At 37.8% G+C, this 22,748-nt stretch overlaps 1 protein-coding gene and 3 gene segments (V, D, J or C); all 4 read right to left on the bottom strand.

Moving 5' to 3' along the window:
• LOC117958146 overlaps positions 1 to 22,748 on the bottom strand; it is a 141,947-nt gene that overhangs the window by 79,182 nt on the left and 40,017 nt on the right. The window lies entirely within an intron of this gene.
• Positions 3,208 to 3,713, bottom strand: LOC117957899. The segment is given in 2 exon segments: positions 3,208 to 3,515; positions 3,613 to 3,713. Coding segments are annotated over 2 exon segments (351 nt in total).
• LOC117957878 lies at positions 10,493 to 11,018 on the bottom strand. The segment is given in 2 exon segments: positions 10,493 to 10,818; positions 10,912 to 11,018. Coding segments are annotated over 2 exon segments (360 nt in total).
• On the bottom strand, positions 19,223 to 19,753 carry LOC117957904. The segment is given in 2 exon segments: positions 19,223 to 19,524; positions 19,613 to 19,753. Coding segments are annotated over 2 exon segments (342 nt in total).

The raw sequence follows: 22,748 nt of genomic DNA, 5'->3' as shown, positions 1-22,748 counted from the left end.
TTCAACTATAAGAACCGGATCTGCAGGATTTTTTTCACCTGCTCAACCAAATTCAGTCACTGGTCTTTAGTCTTCAGACTGTTCACCTGCAGATACAGCTGCTCCCTGCTCTGCTCTGATGCTGTCACTATTATTTTCATTAGTTGCCACGCATTCCAGTCATTTTCCAGGAGCCTGTCTGATCCAGGCCATCCAAGATCTACCATAGTTAAAGCCAGAGGCTGTACAGGTCAATCTGTGGGATTCTCCAGGTCTTTTAACCACTTGTTCATATTCTATTAGAGTCTGACCATCAACACCAGAAAATTTGAAATACGTCAGTTACAGAAATTAAAACTGTGTCAAATAAATGTCACTGAAAATCTTCACCAGCAGAGAGTTAAAAGCAGCAGTCCTGTCCTATAGTCCATCATGTTAAACTGTGTGTCCACTGTTCTCTGTCCTCCTCTCTGCACTCAGATAAGTAGAGGTGGAAGATATCTGAGTTTTGCATCGACTCCTACTCACAGGGAGAAACATCTAGACTAGAAATATTTAATGATACTTGGAAGTTAATGTGCAAGAGTCTTAATTTGTGTAACATGTTTATCAGCAATAACACTATAGCCACATGAATTCTCATAATACACAAATTACATTTTTTTAACCAGGTTTATTCAGATTTGTTAAATTATGTTTAATCTTGGTATCAAGGTTCTGTTTCTCATTGGTTTCTGTGAGCAGAATGGGCAGAACATGAGAGCATTTAAAATAATGTAGATAATTGGTTTCATACTGATCACCAACATCTAGTATAATTTAAGACACCATACTATTTTACCATTCATGGTTTAGTAGGGGCGGCTGTGGCTCAGCAGTAGAGCGGTTGCCTGCCAATCAGAAGGTTGGGGGTTCAATCCCTGGCCCTGCATGTCGAAGTGTCCTTTGGCAAGACACTGAACCCAGAGTTGCCCCCTATGCTGCGCATCAGAGTGTGTGTGTGAGTGTTTATCTGATGAGCAGGTGGCACCTTGTACAGCAGCCTCGGCCACAGTGTATGTGTGTGAATGGTAAATGTATCCTGTATGATGTAAAAGCGCTTTGAGTAGTCGTTAAGACCAGAAAAGCGCTATATAATAATAGCACATTTACAGTATTTCTGATTAAGACTTTGGCAATTTAGATAGTGGTTTGAGTTTAAAATATATGGAAATTGTATATGGATATATCAAAGTTCTTTTCATGCGGTGCGAAAACTCAGATGTTATTACAGTGAGATCACATTGCTGTTTGTTGTCTGCGGAGGTTTGTGTGCCGCTGCTCCACTTTCTTCAGTCAGGTACTGAGTGCTGCTGGGAACATCTTCAGTCATGATGAAACGGCTTTGAAAGGAGCTGCCATAGCTAGCAGAGTTTGAACCTGTATTCATCCTCCCAATCCACTCCAGAGCTTCCCCTGGTCTCTGTCGTATCCAGTGGATTTTGTTGCTTTGCATGCTATAACCAAATATGATGCATGACATCTTAGTGTCTCTCCAGATGTTTTCACCTCAGAAGGAGACTGGTCCAGTTTGATCTCACTCCAAACTCCCGTAAGGAAATAATTTATGATAATCATTCAACAAACTTGTATATCACAGGTTGGACATTTACTAAAGAAGTAAATCAGAATTATTATTTTCTCACCATGGATAGTAACTACAATTAATAAACTCCAGATAATGGTATTTTCCACTCTGGGTGAAGTTGTTAAGAGCTCTGATCTGACTGTTTCAGAAACATATTAAACCATCCCAGTTTTCTGGAACAAGATATGTGGTTATAAGAGAGGAAGAGTTTGCATAGACCTCCCTCTACTGGTTTAAAATGGGAACATGTCACTCAGATACATTTCCACAAGTAGAGTATCTCTACTACAGCAGAGGAAACTGTGAAATATGAAACTGATTTCTGGACTGATAGAAAATAATGGGAAATAAAGTAGTGTTCTTCAATGATCAATAACTCACGCTGTGGCAGTTTAGAGCTTTTTTCATCAAGACTAAATACCAGAAGGGAAATTTACATCCTACTTGTGAAGATATATACCTGCTGTTTAAAATTATTTTAATAGATGTTATTTTCTATCCCATTGTATTGGACAGGAAAAAATAACCCCATGACCATTAATGTTTATTAATGCTGCAAATAATGCTGTGTTTATTAATGTTCACACTTAGAACATGTGTGTGGTTGAGTCTTGCTGGTTACCGGGTATTTGTGCAGGTCTGTTGGTGGTTTGCATCACTGTGTCGCTTACACGCACACAGTAATACACAGCTGTGTCCTCAGGCTGCACATTCTGTCCTTTTAGAGTCACTGTTAGACCAGAAGTGTCTCTGCTGTAGCTAAACTTGTTCTTCAGAGCGTTATTTTGACGAAGGCCACTTGTTCCCCACTGATGGGAAATCCAGTCCATTGGTTTTCCTTCCCTCTGTCTGATCCACCCTGTTGCATAGTTGTCATCAGTCAGAGAATAACCAGAGACCTGACAGCTGAGGGTCAGAGACTGTCCAGGCTGCACAACCATTGAGTCTGTCTGGATGAGATCAATACTGTTCACACCTGTGGAAACACAAATCAACATTATCTCCATCATTCATCTGACTATTCATTGTTTCTAATGTGTGTATTAGTGTGAATCCACTGAAAGCTCCTCACAGGATCCAGCAGCCAGCATCAGTATCAGAGCTACAGAGAACATGTTGATGTTGAAGCTGAACTGATGTGAACTCTTCTGTCTCTCACTGACACACACACACTTCACTTCCTTATGAGGCAACAAACAAGGAGGCTGATTTACATTCTGATGACAGCAAATCAGCTGACTAAGTATATTTAAATTAATTAAAATGAAGGTGAAATGTTCAGGGATTGTTTTCATCTCACTCAAAGAGCAGTTGGAACATGTTTGATGTTAAATTACTGAATTTATTCCATCACTTGAAAGGTTATGTATACATTCAATGGTGTATTGCCAATTGCAATATCCAAGTGTTTAAATTGACTTATTGTACTGTTAACTTTAATTTTTGTGAGAACCATTTGTGTTGTGTCTGGTTCTCTCCTTGCTGTAACAGTGAGCTGGTGTTGAAACCATCAGTGGTCTGAGGGCTCCTCCTCTGGTGGCTTCATGTTACAAGTGTTCAGGCTCTGAGGGGTTTTTGTTCAGGTCTACTGGTGGTTTGTGTTACTGTGGCTCTCTGGCACAGTAATACACAGCAGTGTCGTCAGGCTGCACATTCTGTCCATTTAGAGTCACTGTGTTGCTGGACGTCTCTAAGTCAATACTGAACTTGTTCTTTAGTGAATCTTTGTAGTATGTGGTGTATCCAACACGTCCACTTCCAATCCACTCCAGTCCTTTCCCTGCAGGCTGTCTGATCCAAGCTGTGCGATAGCTACCAACAGAATAAGAGACCTGACAGGTGAAGGTCAGACGTTGACCTGGCTGCACAGTCACAGAGGCTGGCTGTGTCAACTTTTCACACCTCACACCTGTGGAGGAAAACATGTTGAATATGGAATCAGTGAAATAACAGTGAACAGTGTGCTGTGATCATACTGTCAGTGTCTCTGCCTCAGTGAGACTCACAGGATCCAGCAGCCAGCAGCAGTATCAGAGCTACAGAGAACATGGTTGCTATTGAAGGTGATCTGATGGGAGCTTCTCTTCTTCTTCTGCAACTGACAGCATGATATCAAGTCTTTATATCAGACTGTGAGGAAGTTCCCTTTGCATAGAGTAGGACACTGATAGGCTATAAAAGAAGGATGGACTGTCTTGTCACAAGTAATAGCTTGGAATTGTGTTGTGAAATTTGTTTTTGACACATAAAAGAAAACTTAGTTATTATTATAAACTTTAAAAAGAATTTCAATTATGTCAGAAAAATAGATTTATATTTACAACAGAGTCAAGAAATTAACAGAATAGTTAGTCTTCAACTGCATATGGGGGATCTGCAATAAAACCTGTCTGAATGGAGAAGTTTTATTGAGACAGTTTCTCTAAATGTGTTGATGATGTTAATTTGAAGCTTATTATGTGAATGAGAAAAGAAGAAAGCAAAAGTTTGACTTGTTTTGACATGTTGAGTTTTTGTACAGCGTTGCTCCTTCCTGTGTCACTGTGGCTCTCGAGCACAATAATAAACAGCAGAATCTTCAGTCTTCAGACTGTTCATCTGCAGATACACCTGCTGTCTGCTGTTGTCTCTGGAGATGGTAAACCGGCCTTTGACTGACTGAGAGTAGTAGATGTAGCTACTAGCACCACTGATGTAAGCGATCCATTCCAGTCCTTTTCCAGCAGCCTGTCTGATCCAAGCACTATCAATATTACCACCAAACCCAGAATATGTGCAGGTCAGTCTGTGGGATTCTTCAGGTCTTTTAACCACTGATTCAGACTCAGTCAGTGTTTGACCCACAGTACCTACAGACATTTAAACAGCTCATTAGTTACTGTAATGCAGCCATGTTGTCTTTGTACCAGGAAGTTTCTAAGAAAAACATCTGCTGTTCTTACCTGCCCAGTTAAATGACAGGATGAGAAAAACAACCATATAATCAGGTCTGATCATTGTTAAAACCAGTTGTCTCTGTCCAGTCTACAGTATGTATGTCAGTGATTTAGTGTCTGTTCTTCACCCTGCAACACATATGTAGAGATGGAAGAGGTCAGAGATTTGCATTGACTCCTCCTTCTATTAGAGAATTGCAACACATCTCTGGAAAGTATGATTTACATAATTTGCATTTCATGGCCATCCATATTCTGGATATATCATGCACAAAAACAAAACATGAAATCAGTTGGTATATATTGTGTTGACAGAATTAACCTTGTAGCAGTGGGAGATACAGGAATAGAAGTAAGGAGGAGTGCTGGACTCTGAGAGAGAATGAGAGAGAGAGAGAAAGAGAGAGAGATAGTTTCTTTGAAACAGGCTGAAATGCATTAAAGGTGTTTTTCATTGTTTCTCTTATTTTCAGTGTGTTTGTGCTTTTTTAAGAGATTAAGATTGTGTGGCGTGTATCAGCAATTATGAAGTATGCAGTTCAAGCTGTAACGTCAGTAAGATGTTAATTTAAAAGGTTATTGTTCAGCTAAGTGATGTGGATTACTGCTAATAGAGAAAACATTGTGACAAAGGAATACATAGTTTTTCCTCCAAGAGTCAAAGAAGTAAAGGTTTGCCTTATTTCAGTATTACTGCAGTGTCCATTCATCTTTCAACCCAAAGGCTTACAAACAAATTATAAAAAGCAACTCCTTCTCCAGCTGTATATTGAAATTCAGTTGATATGATGACATGGAGGACTATACAACAAAATTAATACATGAAGAATAAGTCACTGCTGATTCAGCAACTACATTTTTATTTTACTTGTGGTGAAGCAAGCTCTCAAAGGGTCTGAGTACAAAATTGTAGTTTCAGTCAAAATCAATGAGATAAGCAGAACTAAGTGTTTCCATATAGAGGACAGAGAAACTTGACTTATGCCTTCTGGGTTTTTCTGAAAGAAAATGTAAAATGATTTTTCAATCCCACTTTAGATACCACATGGCTGAAATGTATATGTAGTATTTATTTTATTCATACCTGGACCTGACTGTTTTGTAAGGAAGTGATAATTGATAGGACCCCCTTTAAAACAATATGCTTCATCTCAAGGGGCTATCCTTCAAACAAATTCAACACATTGAAAATAAAGTAAGATATTTTTGTTGATGGTTAGTATTTTTCATCTTTTTCATGGCACATTTTCATGATTTTAATAAAAGAAAATAGTTAAATAATTGTGTTTTCTTTCTAAGAACTGGATCTGCAGGATTTTGTACAGCTGCTTAACCAACTCCAGTCACTGTGGGTGTCGAGCACAATAATAAACAGCAGAATCTTCAGTCTTCAGACTGTTCATCTGCAGATACAGCTGCTCTCTGCTGTTGTCTCTGGAGATGGTAAACCGGCCTTGAACTGACTGAGAGTACAATATGCTGTCACTATCATATTCGATAGTTGCTACCCATTCCAGTCCTTTTCCAGGAGCCTGTCTGATCCAGGCCATCCAAGAGCTATCAAAGTCCACCCCAGAGGCTGTACAGGTCAATCTGTGGGATTCTCCAGGTCTTTTAATTGCTGGTTCAGATTCTATTAGAGTCTGACCATCAACACCTGTCAAGACAAAAAGAAAATGTGAAATATGTCAGTTATAGAAATAAAAACTGTGTCAAATGAATATCAACAAATATCTTCACCTGCCCAGCAGACAATTAGAAGCAGCAGTCCTGTCCTATAGTCCATCATGTTAAACTGTGTGTCCGCTGTTCTCTGTCTTTCACTCTGCAACACATATGTAGAGATGGAAGAGGTCAGAGATTTGCATCGACTCCTCCTCAGTCAGAAACTCAACACATATTTGGGGGTGAAGAAATCATAATTTTACATTATGATTATTATTTTCTTTTCAAATGATGATGATGATTTCAGTTTTTCTGTCACATTTTGCTCATAACAAAATTTAAAGTATTTACATATTCTGCTCAGCAGTATTTGATGGTCCATCAATTTAGTGGATATATCATGCAACACATGCAGCTCAATATCAGAAATAGAAACATTATTAACCATTATTGTAAAAGAACATTTAATTTACTGTAATGTTAACAGGAAGTCACAAACCACAACAGCAGCTGTTGCTTTTTATAATGTGCATGTACTGTATGTTTTCGTGTGTGTTTGGTTTAGAGACACTGTGACATTCTCCTTAGTGTCATCTGACGTCTTATATTCTACTGCCACCTGTAGTTATTCTTGAAACTAAATAGCATGAGGTCTTTGTCAAGCCTCTCTGCTTTCTTTAACCACTGTGTGTTTTGCACAATAATACACAGCAGAGTCTGTCTTTAAGTTGGACAGTCTCAGATACAGCATGCTGTTGCTGTTATCTCTACTGATTTCTACACGGCCCTGCACACTGCTGGCATAAGTGTTACTACTTGATCAGAGAAGCCTCTCCCTATCCATTCCAGTGCTTTTCCTGCAGGTTGTCTAATCCAGTGCATGCTGCAGCAGCTAAATGAGAAGCCAGCTTCCCTGCGGGAGAGACTCAGAATTTCCCCTGGCTTTTTCCCTACTGAACTGGAAGGAATGGACTCCATGCTCTGACCTGTACAACCTGAAGAAATTAAAGAGACAGAGGAACACAGAAGAAAGTGAGACAGTCATCTGGGAAGTTTTTTGGTGTCACTGACTGACCATCAGTCCATGTTGTCTGAGAAAAGACAAAACAGCAAGAATCAGGAGAGCTCACATGCAGGGCAGAGAGAGAGTAACCAGCAGAAGAGTGAGTGTATTCATCATCCTGAGGCTGGAGATGTGACATCTGATGCTCTACACAAACTACAGCAGTCAGCAGGACAGAGGTACACTGCACAGATGGACAATTTGCATCAGAATACCATGGGGAGGGAGTGGCTCCTAAACCAGCACTCTGTTATAGTTTGTATAATTTATTATTATTATTTTTTTTATTAAAGTTGCTGGTAATTCTTTGTTGGAAACAATATCACACTCAGAGACAAGTGCACTTTTTGTTTTGTACTGATCAGTTACACTTTATAATTATGGGACATGAATTGTCATGAATACATGCCTGACTTCACTGCATGAAAAAGCATGAATTAATTAATGTAGTACTTCAGTAATGTACAAGGATTAATAGTATATCATGCATGGCTTGTTGCAGGAACAATACATTATTTAATGCATTAATTTGCATCATCAAGATTTCTGATTTATTAATGATGTTCTTGTCTTCTTTAAAGAACTGACCAGTCACAGCAGTGTACAAATATTCAGAAAACCTGTAGTGTTGTAATCATGGTTACATAAAAATGCATCTTCCATTACTACTTCTACATCATGTTTGTGGCCCTTCAAATAAAGTGCTGACCTGGTCCATCTTTAACATTGACAAATAAGATATAATTATTGGTGGCTTAAAATTAAATGTATTAAGAATTTGAAGAGAGGGTTTGCGAAACTGGTCACTACATTGGCACAAAATACAGGATACTGCAGATGCATTTTTATGGCTGCTGTATTCACAATGCAAGGCATTTAAATGGTAATGCCTGAGAACAATGCTCACCCAAGTAGGATATTTATGAATTTTACTTTTAACTATCTTATTACTGGCCTATATTTTTTATTTGACGGGTAAAAAAGATTTCCAGTCCCATAATTATAAAGTGTTACCATTCTATTGTTTAACCATAATAAAGACTGTTTGTATTGTAAATACAATTGAACTGAAGAATTAATGACTACGTTACATTTGACACTTTTATCCATAGAAATCTCCTGTAAATTTATGTTTGAGTCACATGCTGGTTGCTGGGTATTTGTAAAGGTCTGTTGGTGGTTTGCATCACTGTGTTGCTTACACGCACACAGTAATACACAGCTGTGTCCTCAGGCTGTAGATTCACTCCTGCTAATGTCACTGAGCTAGTAGACGTGTGTGTGCGGTAAAGGAACTTGTTCTTCAGAGCATTATTTTGGTAAAAGCTTCCTCCACCCCACCGATTGAAAATCCAGTCCATTGGTTTTCCTTCCCTCTCTCTGATCCAACCTGTTGCATAGCTGTTATCAGTCAGAGAATAACCAGAGACCTGACAGCTGAGGGTCAGAGACTGTCCAGGCTGCACAACCATTGAGTCTGTCTGGATGAGATTAATACTGTTCACACCTGTGGAAACAAAAATCAACATTATCTCCATCATTCATCTGATTATTCAGGGTTTCTAATGTGTGTATTAGTGTGAATCCACTGAAAGCTCCTCACAGGATCCAGCAGCCAGCAGCAGTATCAGAGTTACAGAGAACATGTTGATGTTGAAGGTGATCTGATGGGAGCTTCTCTTCTTCTGCTGCAACTGACAGCATGCTATCAAGTCTTTATAGAAGACTGGGAGGAAGTTCACTTTGCATAGAGAAGGACACTGACGGACTATAAAAGAAGGATGGACTGTTATATGTAGTTAGTACTATTGTAACCACATCATTTATAACAGGAAAGGAAACGTAAAACAGACACATATTAGAAATGCATTGATCTTCTCATCTGACTCTTAAATCTGTTAATTTGATAGTTGGCTGGTTTTGTTGTTGTTTTTTTGTGATAATTTTTTTGTATTCATTTTGAAAAATTAAACAACAACAAACAATTACAAACAATACACTGAGACAGAAATGCGTCCCAGGGCCAGAAAGAAAAAAATAAGTTAAATAGAACATAAACAGGAAAGACGAGAGGGAGGAAGACAAAAACAACACACACACAAACAGACATATACCCAGACAGATACAAGATGGAACCAAACACGGCTACAGCCCAGACTTCACAGCTTCAATAATGTCCACCCAAGTGTCCAGAGTTTTTCCCGGTGCCATATAGATGTTGCTTATCAAATAATTGATTTTTAAGTGCAGTAAGTAATGGTTATGTGAAAATGTGTGTTGACGTATGATATTGTAGCAGGTTGATTGGTTGCTATGTCTTCAATTTTTTCATCAATGTTGGTCTTACTGGAGTCAATAGAAGAGTTTGTTCAGTGTTAAATCTGCAGAGTGAAATTATGCATTTCATTTTTGATTTCTTCATATCTAGATATAGATAACTTTCTGGCATTAAACTGTCCATATTTTCTAGAATTGTTTGTGTTAATACACAACAGTTCCTTAAAATTACTATATTGCTACTACTTATACTGTATATTACTATATTTAAACATTAATCTTTTTTTAACATAAAATAGTTATCTCCATACATAATACAAGTAAATTTACTCTAAACAATAACATTAAATGCAGCTATCTCCATCTCCAACTTCATGTTTTCTCTTAGAAATAAAAAATTATTTTAATGAAACTACAGTATGTGATGGAATGACTGACACATTCTTACATACATATTGAATCTATTACAGAGCAATATAGATCAATTCAGAATTTGAGTATCAGTTAAGATCAATGAGAACAGCAGATCTGAGTTTCTCCCTCTAGTAACAGAGGAGAGAGAAACTAGACACTGACTGTCCTCTAGTGATTTTATAAAAGAAATACTAAAATTATTGTTCATTCTCATAGATTCCATTTCATTTACAGACATAATTCTTTTTCACTTTATCTTACTTTGTAGAAGTTTAATTTTAGCAACCAGATTGTTTTGATCTTTGGTCTTTATAATGAGTGATCTTCATTGTGTTTTCAAGTTTGTGTATAATGCAGGGAGGATTATTAGTTTATAATAAAAAACTCATATAAAAAATTACAGAATGTAAAACATCTTAACAACCTGAAAATAACACAAATGTAAAATAAAATATACTTTTAATGATAAATATTCCAAACTTGTGCACTACCAGCCTGAAAGAATGAGTTCTGTAGGATTTTGTTCAGCTGCTCAACCAACTCCAGTCACCGTGGGTGTCGAGCACAATAATAAACAGCAGAATCTTCAGTCTTCAGACTGCTCATCTGCAGATACAGCTGCTCTCTGCTGTTGTCTCTGGAGACGGTAAACCGGCCTTGAACTGACTGAGAGTAGTATTTGCCACTACTACCAGCTTCAGTAGCAACCCACTCCAGTCCTTTTCCAGGAGCCTGTCTGATCCAGGCCATCCAGTAGCTACTGAATGACAATCCAGATGTTGTACAGGTCAATCTGTGGGATTCTCCAGGTCTTTTAATCGCTGGTTCAGATTCTGTCAGAATCTGACCATCAACACCTTTAAACCATCAAAAATTAAGTTATATCAATTGCTTTTGATTTTGTTAATGTTTTAAGGAAACTTCAAATTTAGATCAGTGAAAATCTTCACCTGCCCAGCAGAGAGTTAAAAGCAGCAGTCCTGTCCTATAGTCCATCATGTTAAACTGTGTGTCCACTGTTCTCTGTCCTCCTCTCTGCTGTCAGATAAGTAGAGGTGGAAGATATCTGAGTTTTGCATCGACTCCTCCTCACAGGGAGGAAACATCTGGACTGGAAACAAATCATTGATGAAACTTGAAACAATTTTTATTGACTAGGAAATGTCCATATTAGCTTGTACATTTTAAATGCTATTTTAAAATATCATGTGTGGTATTATCAACAATATATATAATAATATACAACAGTAATTTAAGAATGATTATGTCATCTGATTGATTAAAGCAGTGGTGCCCAGCACATATGGATGTGGCATTGTGATGGTTTATGGTCATTTCATGGCAGAAAGGATTGCAACAGATATTATTTGGAGGAGACCGTCAATATCTGGAGCATTAGGGGCTGAAAAGAAATAAATAAAAACAATCGCTGCTTTTCTTCCTTGTCATTTGTTTCTGTATATGGTCGTCACTGGGATAAGTGTTAAAGCCAGTCCTTGTCTGCCCTCTAGAGTTTTAAAACAGGAATGGTAGCTACTTTTAAACTTTCATGAAGATTACTTACTTGTGACACCCAATAAGATTTGTTTGTTATTGAAGCTCTGTGCTTGTTCCTTGCTTTCCCACCCAATGCATGCTGGGATACACTCAAGCACCAATATGACAGTGAATGAAAAGCAGAAGATGCATTATTGTAACTGATGGTTAGAGGACTATGATTTAGTTTATTTTTTGTCATCACAGCTCAATGTTTTTTTTACCTTTTAGATATTTGAAAAAAGGCAATTTTTTCCTTATGTATTTGTATTTGTATCTTTTGACAAAAATCATTCCACCATCATTTCTATGTGATTTTCTTGATAAGGTGTGAACTTTTACTACCAAGTTGTTAAGGTTAACCTTCATTGATTAAGAATGTGAGACAGTTGTGCTCTATAAGTCCAGTAAGAATGTAAAAAAAAATGTAAAATAAAATATACTTTTAATGAAAAATATTCCAAACTTGTGCACTACCAGCCTGAAAGAATGAGTTCTGTAGGATTTTGTACAGCTGCTCAAACAACTCTAGTATCTGTGGCTCTTGAGCCCAATAATAAACAACAACTTTAGTCCTCAAACTTTTCTGATCTAGCTTCTTTAATTTAATTAATTTTGTAATTTAATTTAATTTAGTTTTGTAATTTAATTTGTTTATTAGTCCCCAATGGGGAAATTACTACATTACACTCTGTGTACACACTTTTTGTTAGTACTCACACACAGGCCTGAAATACACACACATGCTCAGGACCTATACATGGAGAGATGTCAGAGTGAGTGGGCTGCCAGCTAAACCAGCACCCTGGGCGGTGGTGGGGGGGGGGGGGGGGGGGGGGGGGGGGGGGGGGGTACGGTGCCTTGCTCAAGAGCACCTGGCAGTGCCCAGGAGCTGAACTGGCATCTCTCCAGCCACCAATCCACTCTCCCAACTTTTTGGTCCATATGGGGACTTGAACCAGTGACCCTCCAGTTCCCAACCCAAACTCCCTACAGACTGAGCTACTGCCACCCATTTCATAATGGGAAGAGTTTTTGCTATGGTAGGGAATGAGTCCTTACCCCAAGTGAAGGAGTTTAAATACATTGGGGTCTTGTTTGCGAGTGAGGGGACAATGGAGCGGGAGATTAGTCAGAGAATCAGTTCTGCGGGGGCGGTGTTACTTTCAATTCATTGCATCGTTGTGACAAAAAGAGAATTGAGCCAGAAGGCAAAGCTCTCAATCTACCGGTCAGTTTTCGTTGCTACCCTCACCTATGGTCCTGATGGCTGGGTCATGACCAAAACCACGAGATCCAGCTTCTTTCATATTGGGAAGAGTTTTTGCTAAGACCTTAAAACAGACATATGGTATTAAAACAATCTAAGTATATTTTAAAAGGACAGAGAAAAATGGCAATGTGGTTTTGATTTGTTAAATATTTGCATTATTTCTTTTTATGGCAGTAAAAGGTGATGATTACAGGATATTGTGTAAATTAAAATATGATTTTCTCGCCTAAATATTTACCCTTAAAAAAGTGCTGCAGTTTTCACATGCTTTGGCCGACCCGGATGACCCTGAGTTCATTGGGAAGTTAACACTCTCAACTTGTTGTTTCTAGTGGCAGTGTGACACTAGGCCTTACTGGCACAGAGCTACAGAGGTTAGAACACAGAATTTCTATTTTTGTCCAAGTAAATCATCTGAAAAATTAATAAAAAGCACTACTGTAAGCATATCACATGGGCTACATACTAAAATAGTACCCTGGCCACATGTCTCAAGTTAGAACAGAAAAAATCCAGAAAAAAATGACTTATAAAATGGATTTTATATGAATGTATTTCTACAGATATGTCTGTGCGTTTGTCTTATTTCTTATTTCTAAAAAAGCCAAAAAAGTGCAAAATACGATACCTCTGAAATACAAAAACACATCCACATCACTCACAGATATGTCTGAAAGAAGTACATACATAGATTTATAGAAATAAGTAATCATAATTTTATGAAATGTTGAAATATTTTTGTTTTGAGACAGCTGGAGACATCACAGGGTAAGGTTTTTCTGGCCATGTTTGATATCAATCAACTCGTCTTCTTATTGGCTACACAGGGATGCCAGTTTTATGACCTTATCTTATAAGTGGTCGGATCTACTGTCAATCTTTCCCACGTGGGCCCAATGGGGACTGTGCGATATTATTGGCTTAGCTTGAGTGTATCTCTTGATAGGCTGATGCTATTGGCTGGGAACAAGGTTCATTGGAATCCGCACACGCCACAGATTCTAATGGTGTGTCGACCTTCTTTCTAACTAAAAAGTTACAAGCAATAAAAACCGAGAAATTATCTAGATTTCTCTACGTCGAAACTTGGCCAGAAACTACAAGATTGTGAGGGGACCAGATAATTATGGATTACAAGGCTTGGATATTCTAATTCCTTGGAGGGTTGGCCATGTAGGAAAACAAAGTTTTTCCCGATCTTTCCCCGCTGTGATTAAAGACACAAGGAGACAGGTAGGAAACACCCACTCGATTAGACTCAAATCTTTCTGTGTTTCTTTACTTCAGAACATGATTATAACCGATGTGAGTCACCTTATGCTTTGTGCTATGGGCTTGATGGAATCACAAGACTTTAAGCTTTCTAACGATGTATGACTTGAGCTTGTTATGCAAGTAATAACGTCCTTTTATGGTGCGTTCCAATTTCGAACCACCAGTGGTACATTGAAAAAAAACAGGATAAATGAGAAAATCATTGCATAAAAAAATTGAAATCTGAAAATCGTGTGGAAGCTTTTTAATTGTAAATGTTGCCAAAATGTTATTTGGATGATCATCTTGCAGGTACTTCTGATGTGGACACATTTGCACCGCACTAATACCAAGAACTTGTTGACAGCATGGCAAAAAATGTATCAAATGTCAACATAATGTTCCCAGTGGTGACTGTAATTAGAGGAAGTAGTTTTTGTATGACTCTCCTATTATCGTCTCTCACTGTGGCTTTCGGGCACAGTAATACACTGCTGTGTCCTCAGTCTTCAGACTGTTCATCTGCAGATAGACTTTACTGCTGGAGTCATCTCTGGAGATGGTGAATCTCCCCTGGACTGACTGGGAGTAAAAGAAATGAGAACTGCCTGTGTGTACAAAAGCGATCCACTCCAGTCCTTTTCCAGGAGCCTGTCTGACCCAGTTCATTGGGTAGCTGCTGAATGTGAATCCAGATGTTGTACAGGTCAATCTGTGGGATTCTCCAGGTCTTTTAATCGCTGGTTCCGATTCTGTCAGAGTCTGACCATCAACACCTGTAAAGAAGATAAAAAAAACATAAAGTGGAATAAGCTGATGACATAAAAATAAAGGCTATGTTAAATAAAAGACCAGTGAAAATCCTCACCTGCACAGCAGAGAGTTAAAAGCAGCAGTCCTGTCCTATAGTCCATCATGTTAAACTGTGTGTCCACTGTTCTCTGTCCTCCTCTCTGCTGTCAGATAAGTAGAGGTGGAAGATATCTGAGTTTTGCATTGACTCCTCCTTTTTGATTGAACAGTGTCTTTTGGTCAATCTTTCCTCAAAACATATTTTCATGTCACGGCATTCTCCTTAACATAGTTTGTATTATTCTTCAGAATTCAAATTTTATTTACATTTTTATTTATGTTTTACATGTCATTATAAAGCATGTTTTACAGTTGGTCAATCTGTAACATTTGAACACATGTTTTTACTTGGCAGATAATGTATATAATTTAATAGTGCTACTGTTTTTATATAAAAGTTATCAAGATGATCATCATTAGAAAATTGTGTTTTCATTTATTAAATCACCTTGTATGCTTGATTTGAGATCGACAAACATTATCTTATGTTTCTTTTTCAAATTTGAAATGTTGAATCCTGATAATACAAACACGGTTTTGTCTGCAACAATGTAAACATGTAATTCAGTTTTTGTTATGGGAGAAGAGCCAATGATATGATATTGAAACCCCAAAGTATTTAAACTCAAGAAAGAGTGCAGGCTGTGAGCTGGTGTTGAAACCATTAGTGGTCTGAGGGCTCCTCCTCTGGTGGCTTCATGTTACAAGTGTTCAGGCTCTGAGGGGTTTTTGTTCAGGTCTACTGATGGTTTGTGTTACTGTGGCTCTCTGGCACAGTAATACACAGCACTGTCTTCAGGCTGCACATTCTGTCCATTTAGAGTCACTGTGTTACTGGAAGTCTCTAAGTCGATGCTGAAAATGTAGTTATTATTACGAACTTAAAACAAAATTAAATTCCCTTTTTTTTTAATTACAAATTGTCTAACACAAGTCAAACTTGTCACAAATATATCTATATTTAGATTAACAAATTAACACAGTATTGTATGATTCAATCACAACTGGGGGATCAGCAATAAAACCTGTCTGAATGGAGCAGTTTTATGGAGACAGTTTCTCTGAATGTGTTAATGATGTTGCTCTGAAGCTTTCTGTTTGAATGAGAAAAGAAGAAAGCAAAGGTTTGACTTGTTTTAACTTGTTGAGTTTTTGTACAGCGTTGGTCCTTCCTGTGTCACTGTGGCTCTCGAGCACAATAATAAACAGCAGAATCTTCAGTCTTCAGAGTGTTCATCTGCAGATACACCTGCTGTCTGCTGTTGTCTCTGGAGACGGTAAACCGGCCTTTGACTGACTGAGAGTAGTAGATGCTGCCACTGCCACTACTGATGTAAGCGATCCATTCCAGTCCTTTTCCAGCAGCCTGTCTGATCCAAGCATTATGAATATCACCACCAAACCCAGAATATGTGCAGGTCAGTCTGTGGGATTCTTCAGGTCTTTTAACCACAGATTCAGACTCAGTCAGTGTTTGACCCTCAGTACCTACAGACATTTAAACAGCTCATTAGTTACTGTAATGCAGCCATGTTGTCTTTGTACCAGGACGTTTGTCAGAAAAACATCTATTGTTCTTACCTGCCCAGTTAAATGACAGGATGAGAAAAACAACCAAATAATCAGGTCTGATCATTGTTAAAGCCAGTTGTCTCTGTCCAGTCTAGAGTGTGTATGTCAGTGATTTAGTGTCTGTTCTTCACCCTGCAACACATATGTAGAGATGGAAGAGGTCAGAGATTTGCATTGACTCCTCCTTCTATTAGAGAAACAGTACATATCTGGGGGGAAAGAAATCATGATTTTACATTATGATTATGATTATCAGTTTTTATTGACATGATGATGATTTTCAAGTTATTCAACATTTCACATTTTGTTCATTACCACATTTCATGTATTCATATATTCTGCTCAGCAGTATTCGATGGGCCATCAATTCAGTGCATATATTTAATGCAGCACATGCAGCTTGATATTCAAAATAGAAACTGTAATAACCATTATTGTAAAAGCCTGTTTAAGTTACAGTAATATAAACAGGAAGTCACAAACCACGACAGCAGCTGTTGCTCTTTATAAAGTGCATGTACTGTATGTTTGCATGTGCGTTTGGTTTAGAGACAAAGTGATATTCTCCTTAGTGTCAGCTGACATCTTCTCCTCTACTGCAACCTGTAGTTATTCTTGAAAATAATTTGTATGAGTTTTTTTTCAAGCTGCAGGCATCCAGTAGCTACTGAATGACAATCCAGATGTTGTACAGGTCAATCTGTGGGATTCTCCAGGTCTTTTAATCGCTGGTTCAGATTCTGTCAGAGTCTGACCATCAACACCTGTCAAATAAAGAAAATGCTTTTAATTTTGGTAATTTTTTCAAGGCAAGACTTCAAATTAAGATCAGTGAAAATCTTCACCTGCACAGCAGAGAGTTAAAAGCAGCAGTCCTGTCCTACAGTCCATCATGTTAAACTGTGTGTCCACTGTTCTCTGTCCTCCTCTCTGCTGTCAGATAAGTAGAGGTGGAAGATATCTGAGTTTTGCATTGACTCCTCCTTTTTGGGCATTCTTCTAACTGTACTTTGTTTTTTTTAGCAAATCATCTCAACATACAGTATCTCTTTTAATTTTGACTTTCTTTATCTTTTAACCTGATGTTACCTAATCCTTTATTTATTTAATTTTTTTACTTTAAGTCAGTTGTAACATTTGAATATATTTCTTTCCTCTCATGATGAACCTGCATTCATCTCTCCAATCCACTGCAGAGCTTCCCCTGGTCTCTGTCGTATCCAGTGAATATAGTAGCTTGTCATGTCAAAGCCAGATATGATACATGACATCTTCACTGTCTCCCCTGGTCTTTTCACCTCAGAGGGAGACTGGTCCAGTTTGATCTCACTCCAAACTCCTGTAAGGTGAGAAATTGTGATAATTATCCATCAAAGAGGTTAAATACTTACACTAGAGTCTCTTCAGTGTGTTAAAGCGGAAATTACTCTTACCATGAAAAGTAACTATGAAGAATAAACTCAATGAAATCATATTTTCAATTATGTAATTATGTAAACACTGTGATCCAGTGTTTTCTGATTTGAATATACAAGTTTTCTAAAATGTCCCAGTTCTGTCATAAATGTTCTAAGGTCTTTTGATGGTGTGATTATAAGGAAGGAAGAGTTTGCATGGACCTCCCTCTTCAGGTTTAGAAAGGGAACATGGAAAGCAGATGCACTTTAACAACATTAGCTTTCTTCAAGAGCAGGAAAACTAAAAAATACCAAATACCTTGAAAGTTTTCTGCTATAAAATAAAGTAGTTTGATACTATAGGGACCGAAAAGATGTACTTTTCTGACAGTATATTGAACCGAGAATTGTTTCTAATGTTTTACTGTTTAAGTGATATCAAAACATTTATTTTCTTGGATTTTATTCTTTAGATATAAAAAAGCCGATGACATGATATTTTTCATGGCCACATTATAAAAATGTTATTTGGATACTTAAACTGCATATTTGAATGCGTATGTTTATCTTCCTTTTTGTAAATGTTATTGTATGATCCAGCTCTTTATATGTAACAGCAAGTTATTTTTGTTGTCTTGTCTGAAAATTTAAATTCAATTACAGAGATACAAAACCTCACATCTTTGTAGGGACAAATTTCTCAAAATCGTTTGATTGAAGACAATCTCTCTATCATGGACCAACTGGCCACATATAAACTGCTGGATAATTTATGTGTCTACATTTTATTTTACCAGTCTTGCTGGTTGCAGATCTATTTGTGGTTTTGTATCACTGTGGGATAACATGCACAGTAATACACAGATGTGTCCTCAGGCTGCACATTCTGTCCTTTTAGAATCAGTTAGAGCAGAAGTGTCTCTGCTGATTTACATACTGTTGACAGTAAATCAGCTGACTAAAGTATTTGAATACATTAAAATGAAGATGAAATGTTTAGGTGGTGCTGTGATTCTCTGACAAACATACCTGTATGTTTGATTGATAATGAAAAGTAAATAACAATATTATAGAAGAGAAACTGACTTATTGAGGAATACTTTAAACTGTAGTTAAATCACTGTTTTTTCACCTGAAAGGTTATATATGCATACAACGATGTACCACTGATTGTTAAGTAAGACTATATACATTGATTGACTATGCTTTTAATGTTCAATTTAATTAAAAAGTATTTGTGTCGGGTCTGCTCTCCCTGCTGTAACAGTGAGCTGGTGTTGAAACCATTAGGGGTCTGTGGGCTCCTCCTCTGGTGGCTTCATGTTACAAGTGTTCAGGCTCTGAGGGGTTTTTGTTCAGGTCTACTGATGGTTTGTGTTACTGTGACTCTCTGGCACAGTAATACACAGCAGTGTCTTCAGGCTGCACATTCTGTCCATTTAGAGTCACTGTCTTACTGGAAGTCTCTAAGTCGATACTGAACTTGTTCTTTAGTGAATCTTTGTAGTGTGTACCTCCAGTATATTTCATTCCAATCCACTCCAGTCCTTTTCCTGCAGGCTGTCTGATCCAAGCTGTGTAGTAGCCAAGGGAATAAGAGACCTGACAGGTGATGGTCAGACGTGTACCTGGCTGCACAGTCACAGAGGCTGGCTGTGTCAACTGTTCACACTTCACACCTGTTAAAAAAGAAGAAGAAAATAGTAACAAATATCAAGTTATACTGAAAGAAGAACTGCTGACTTTAACTAATCCAGAGAGTCTCACATCCAGCTGCCAACAGCAGCAGCAGAGCTACAGAGAACATGGTTTATGTTGAAACTGACGTTCTGTGAACTCCACTGACAGCCTGATGTGATGTTTTTATAGCTGAGAAACAAGGAAGGTCACTGAGTTTGCATAAAATCAAACATATGAAGCATCAACGTTGGTCTAACTGGAGAAAAGAAGACTCAGTTCACTGTTAACGTCTGTATCTGCAAATGGGAAAATATGATTGTATTTCTTATTTTCATATACAAATACAGTCAGTATTGTCTTCACATATGTTCTAGACATTTCTCTTGAGTTAAAACAAAATAAATCCTTAATGACTATATTATTGTTATTCTATCTTCAAACAACAATTTTAAGTTAAATGAAACAGTTATCTCCCTACTTTACACAAGTAAACCCTTCTAAACAGTAATGTTAAATGCTGTTGTCACCAAGCTCCACTTTCAGCTGTTTTCTCTTAGAAATGTTTTTATGAAATTGTGAAGGAAAGAGTGACATATTGATTTTATTACAGAGCAATATGAATCATTTCACAGTTTGAGGATCAGTCAGTTAAGCTGAATGACAACAGCAGATCTGAGTTTCTCCTTTTAGTAACAGAGGAGATAGAAACTAGACACTGACTGTCCTCTAGTGATTTTATAAAAGAAGCAGTAACATTATTATTCAATAGATTCCACATCATATCATTTACAAACATTATTGTGTCTTCTTTTTTAGAAAGTATATTACAACTTAACCTCAAAACTGCACAAACAATGTAATTTAAACACTAAAATATGTAAATGTTATAAATAAATACTTCAAACTTTGCACTACCAGTCTGAAAGAATGAGTACTGTAGGATTTTGTACAGCTGCTCAACCAACTCCAGTCACTGTGGCTCTCGAGCACAATAATAAACAGCAGAATCTTCAGTCTTCAGACTGTTCATCTGCAGATACAGCTGCTGTCTGCTGTTGTCTCTGGAGATGGTAAACCGGCCTTGAACTGACTGAGAGTAGTGTTTGGTGCTACCGCCGTTACTATTCCAAGCAATCCACTCCAGTCCTTTTCCAGGAGCCTGTCTGATCCAGGCCATGTCATAGCTGCCTAAATTAAACCCAGATGCTGTGCAGGTCAATCTGTGGAATTCTCCAGGTCTTTTAAACACTGGTTCAGACTCTGTCAGAGTCTGCCCATCAACACCTGGCAAGATGAACAAGAAAACAATCACTTCCTGTACGATGGAAACTTTTTGAAGACAAAGTAAAGTTAAGATCAGTGTAAGTCTTCACCTGCCCAGCAGAGAGTTAAAAGCAGCAGTCCTGTCCTACAGTCCATCATGTTAAACTGTGTGTCCACTGTCCTCTGTCCTCCTCTCCGCAGTCAGATAAGTAGAGGTGGAAGATATCTGAGTTTTGCATTGACTCCTCCTCACAGGGAGGAAACAATTGGACTGGAGATAATTAATACAACTAGGAAATAAATGTGCAGGAGTCAACCCTCCAAGTCAGCTGTTTAAATGTTTGTTTGACATGTTTTCATTTGTGTAAAATGTTAGAAGGCATTAATAATACAACCATATTCATTCAAATAATACACACATTAAAAATTTAAAATGTGTTAAAATATGATTCATCTTGGAATGAATGCTCTGTTTCTCATTAGTCACACTATGTATAGGTGGCATCACATTAGTACATTTACAATAATACAAATAAACAAAGGTTTCAGTCTGATCACCAACATCTACAAGAATTTCAGAAAATTGCTTTGATATCATTTCACTGTCATTATAACATGCTTTGTACTTACATACATAAGTACAAAACATATATATATATATATATATATATATATTATGAAATTGTGTATTAATGTTTAATATCACGTTTGCCTAATGAGGCCAACCTTCTTCTTCTCATAGTTGTCAGATTCATTGATCATATAATCAATAATATAATAAAACTAGAGAGAGGCAGGGCATATAGCCCGATACGGTTGGGAGAGTTCTAGCCTGACCAGGCGTTTCCCTTTACCCTGTCTCTCTTAGTTATGCTGTAATAGTTTTAGACAGCTTGGGGACTTCCTTTGATACACTGAGCTCCTCTCTCCTTTATCCATCTATCGTTCCATCTTTCTATTTGTTTGCATCCATGTCCCAGAAATGCTTGTTACTAACCTAGCTCCGGGTAGTCATTCCCCGGAGTCCTTATGTTCTTTTTCACCCAGCATGTTTTCTTGGATCAGGGAGGCTCCAAAATCATGTTCAGCCGTCGCCATGGTCCCGCAACATGTTCTGCGATGCCTTGTTACATCCTGCTACGCTTTGCGGTGCCCTGCTACGTCCTGCTGTGCCTTGTAATGCCGCACAGTGCCCTGCTATGCCATGAACTAGTACTAAAAAAACTACTAAAAACTACTATTTTTTGTGACTGTTATTGCCACTCTTCATTCTAACCCCAACCGGTCGTCAGACACCGCCTACCAAGAGCCTGGGTCTGTCCAAGGTTTCTGCCTAAAAGGAGTTTTTCATCGCCACTGTTGCACTGTTGCTTGCTCTGGAGGAAACTACTGGGTCCTTGTAAAGTCTGTAGTGTGGTCTAGACCTATTTTATCTGTAAAGTGTCATGAGAAAACTCTTGTTATGAATTGATGCTATGAATAAAATTGTATTGAATTTAATATATTTAGTTATCATTTTATTAATCGTGTTGAAAAGCTAATAAAAGATGAGAAAACAGGAAACATGTTTCATGAGAAATTATTAATATCGTTCAATGAATTCCATAAATTTTTTATTTATTAACTCATTACAGAGGGCTGTCTTTATTAATGTTCACATTTATAACATGTGTGTGTAGTTGAGTCTTGCTGGTTGCTGGGTATTTGTGCAGGTCTGTTGGTGGTTTGTATCTCTGAGGAAAGACGTACACAGTATTACACAGCTGTGTCCTTAGGCTGCACATTCTGTCCTTTTAGAGACACTGTTAGAGCAGAAGTGTCTCTGCTGTAGCTGAACTTGTTCTTCAGAGCATTATTTTGGTAAAAGCCTCCTCCACCCCACTGATGGGAAATCCAGTCCATTGGTTTTCCTTCCCTCTGTCTGATCCAACCTGTTGCATAGCTGTTATCAGTCAGAGAA

The sequence above is a fragment of the Etheostoma cragini genome, chromosome 15 (assembly GCF_013103735.1).
Source record: "Etheostoma cragini isolate CJK2018 chromosome 15, CSU_Ecrag_1.0, whole genome shotgun sequence".
Lineage (NCBI taxonomy): Eukaryota > Metazoa > Chordata > Actinopteri > Perciformes > Percidae > Etheostoma > Etheostoma cragini.
The sequence above is the reverse complement of the archived record's forward strand: the minus strand, read 5'-3'. Positions and strand labels throughout refer to the sequence as shown.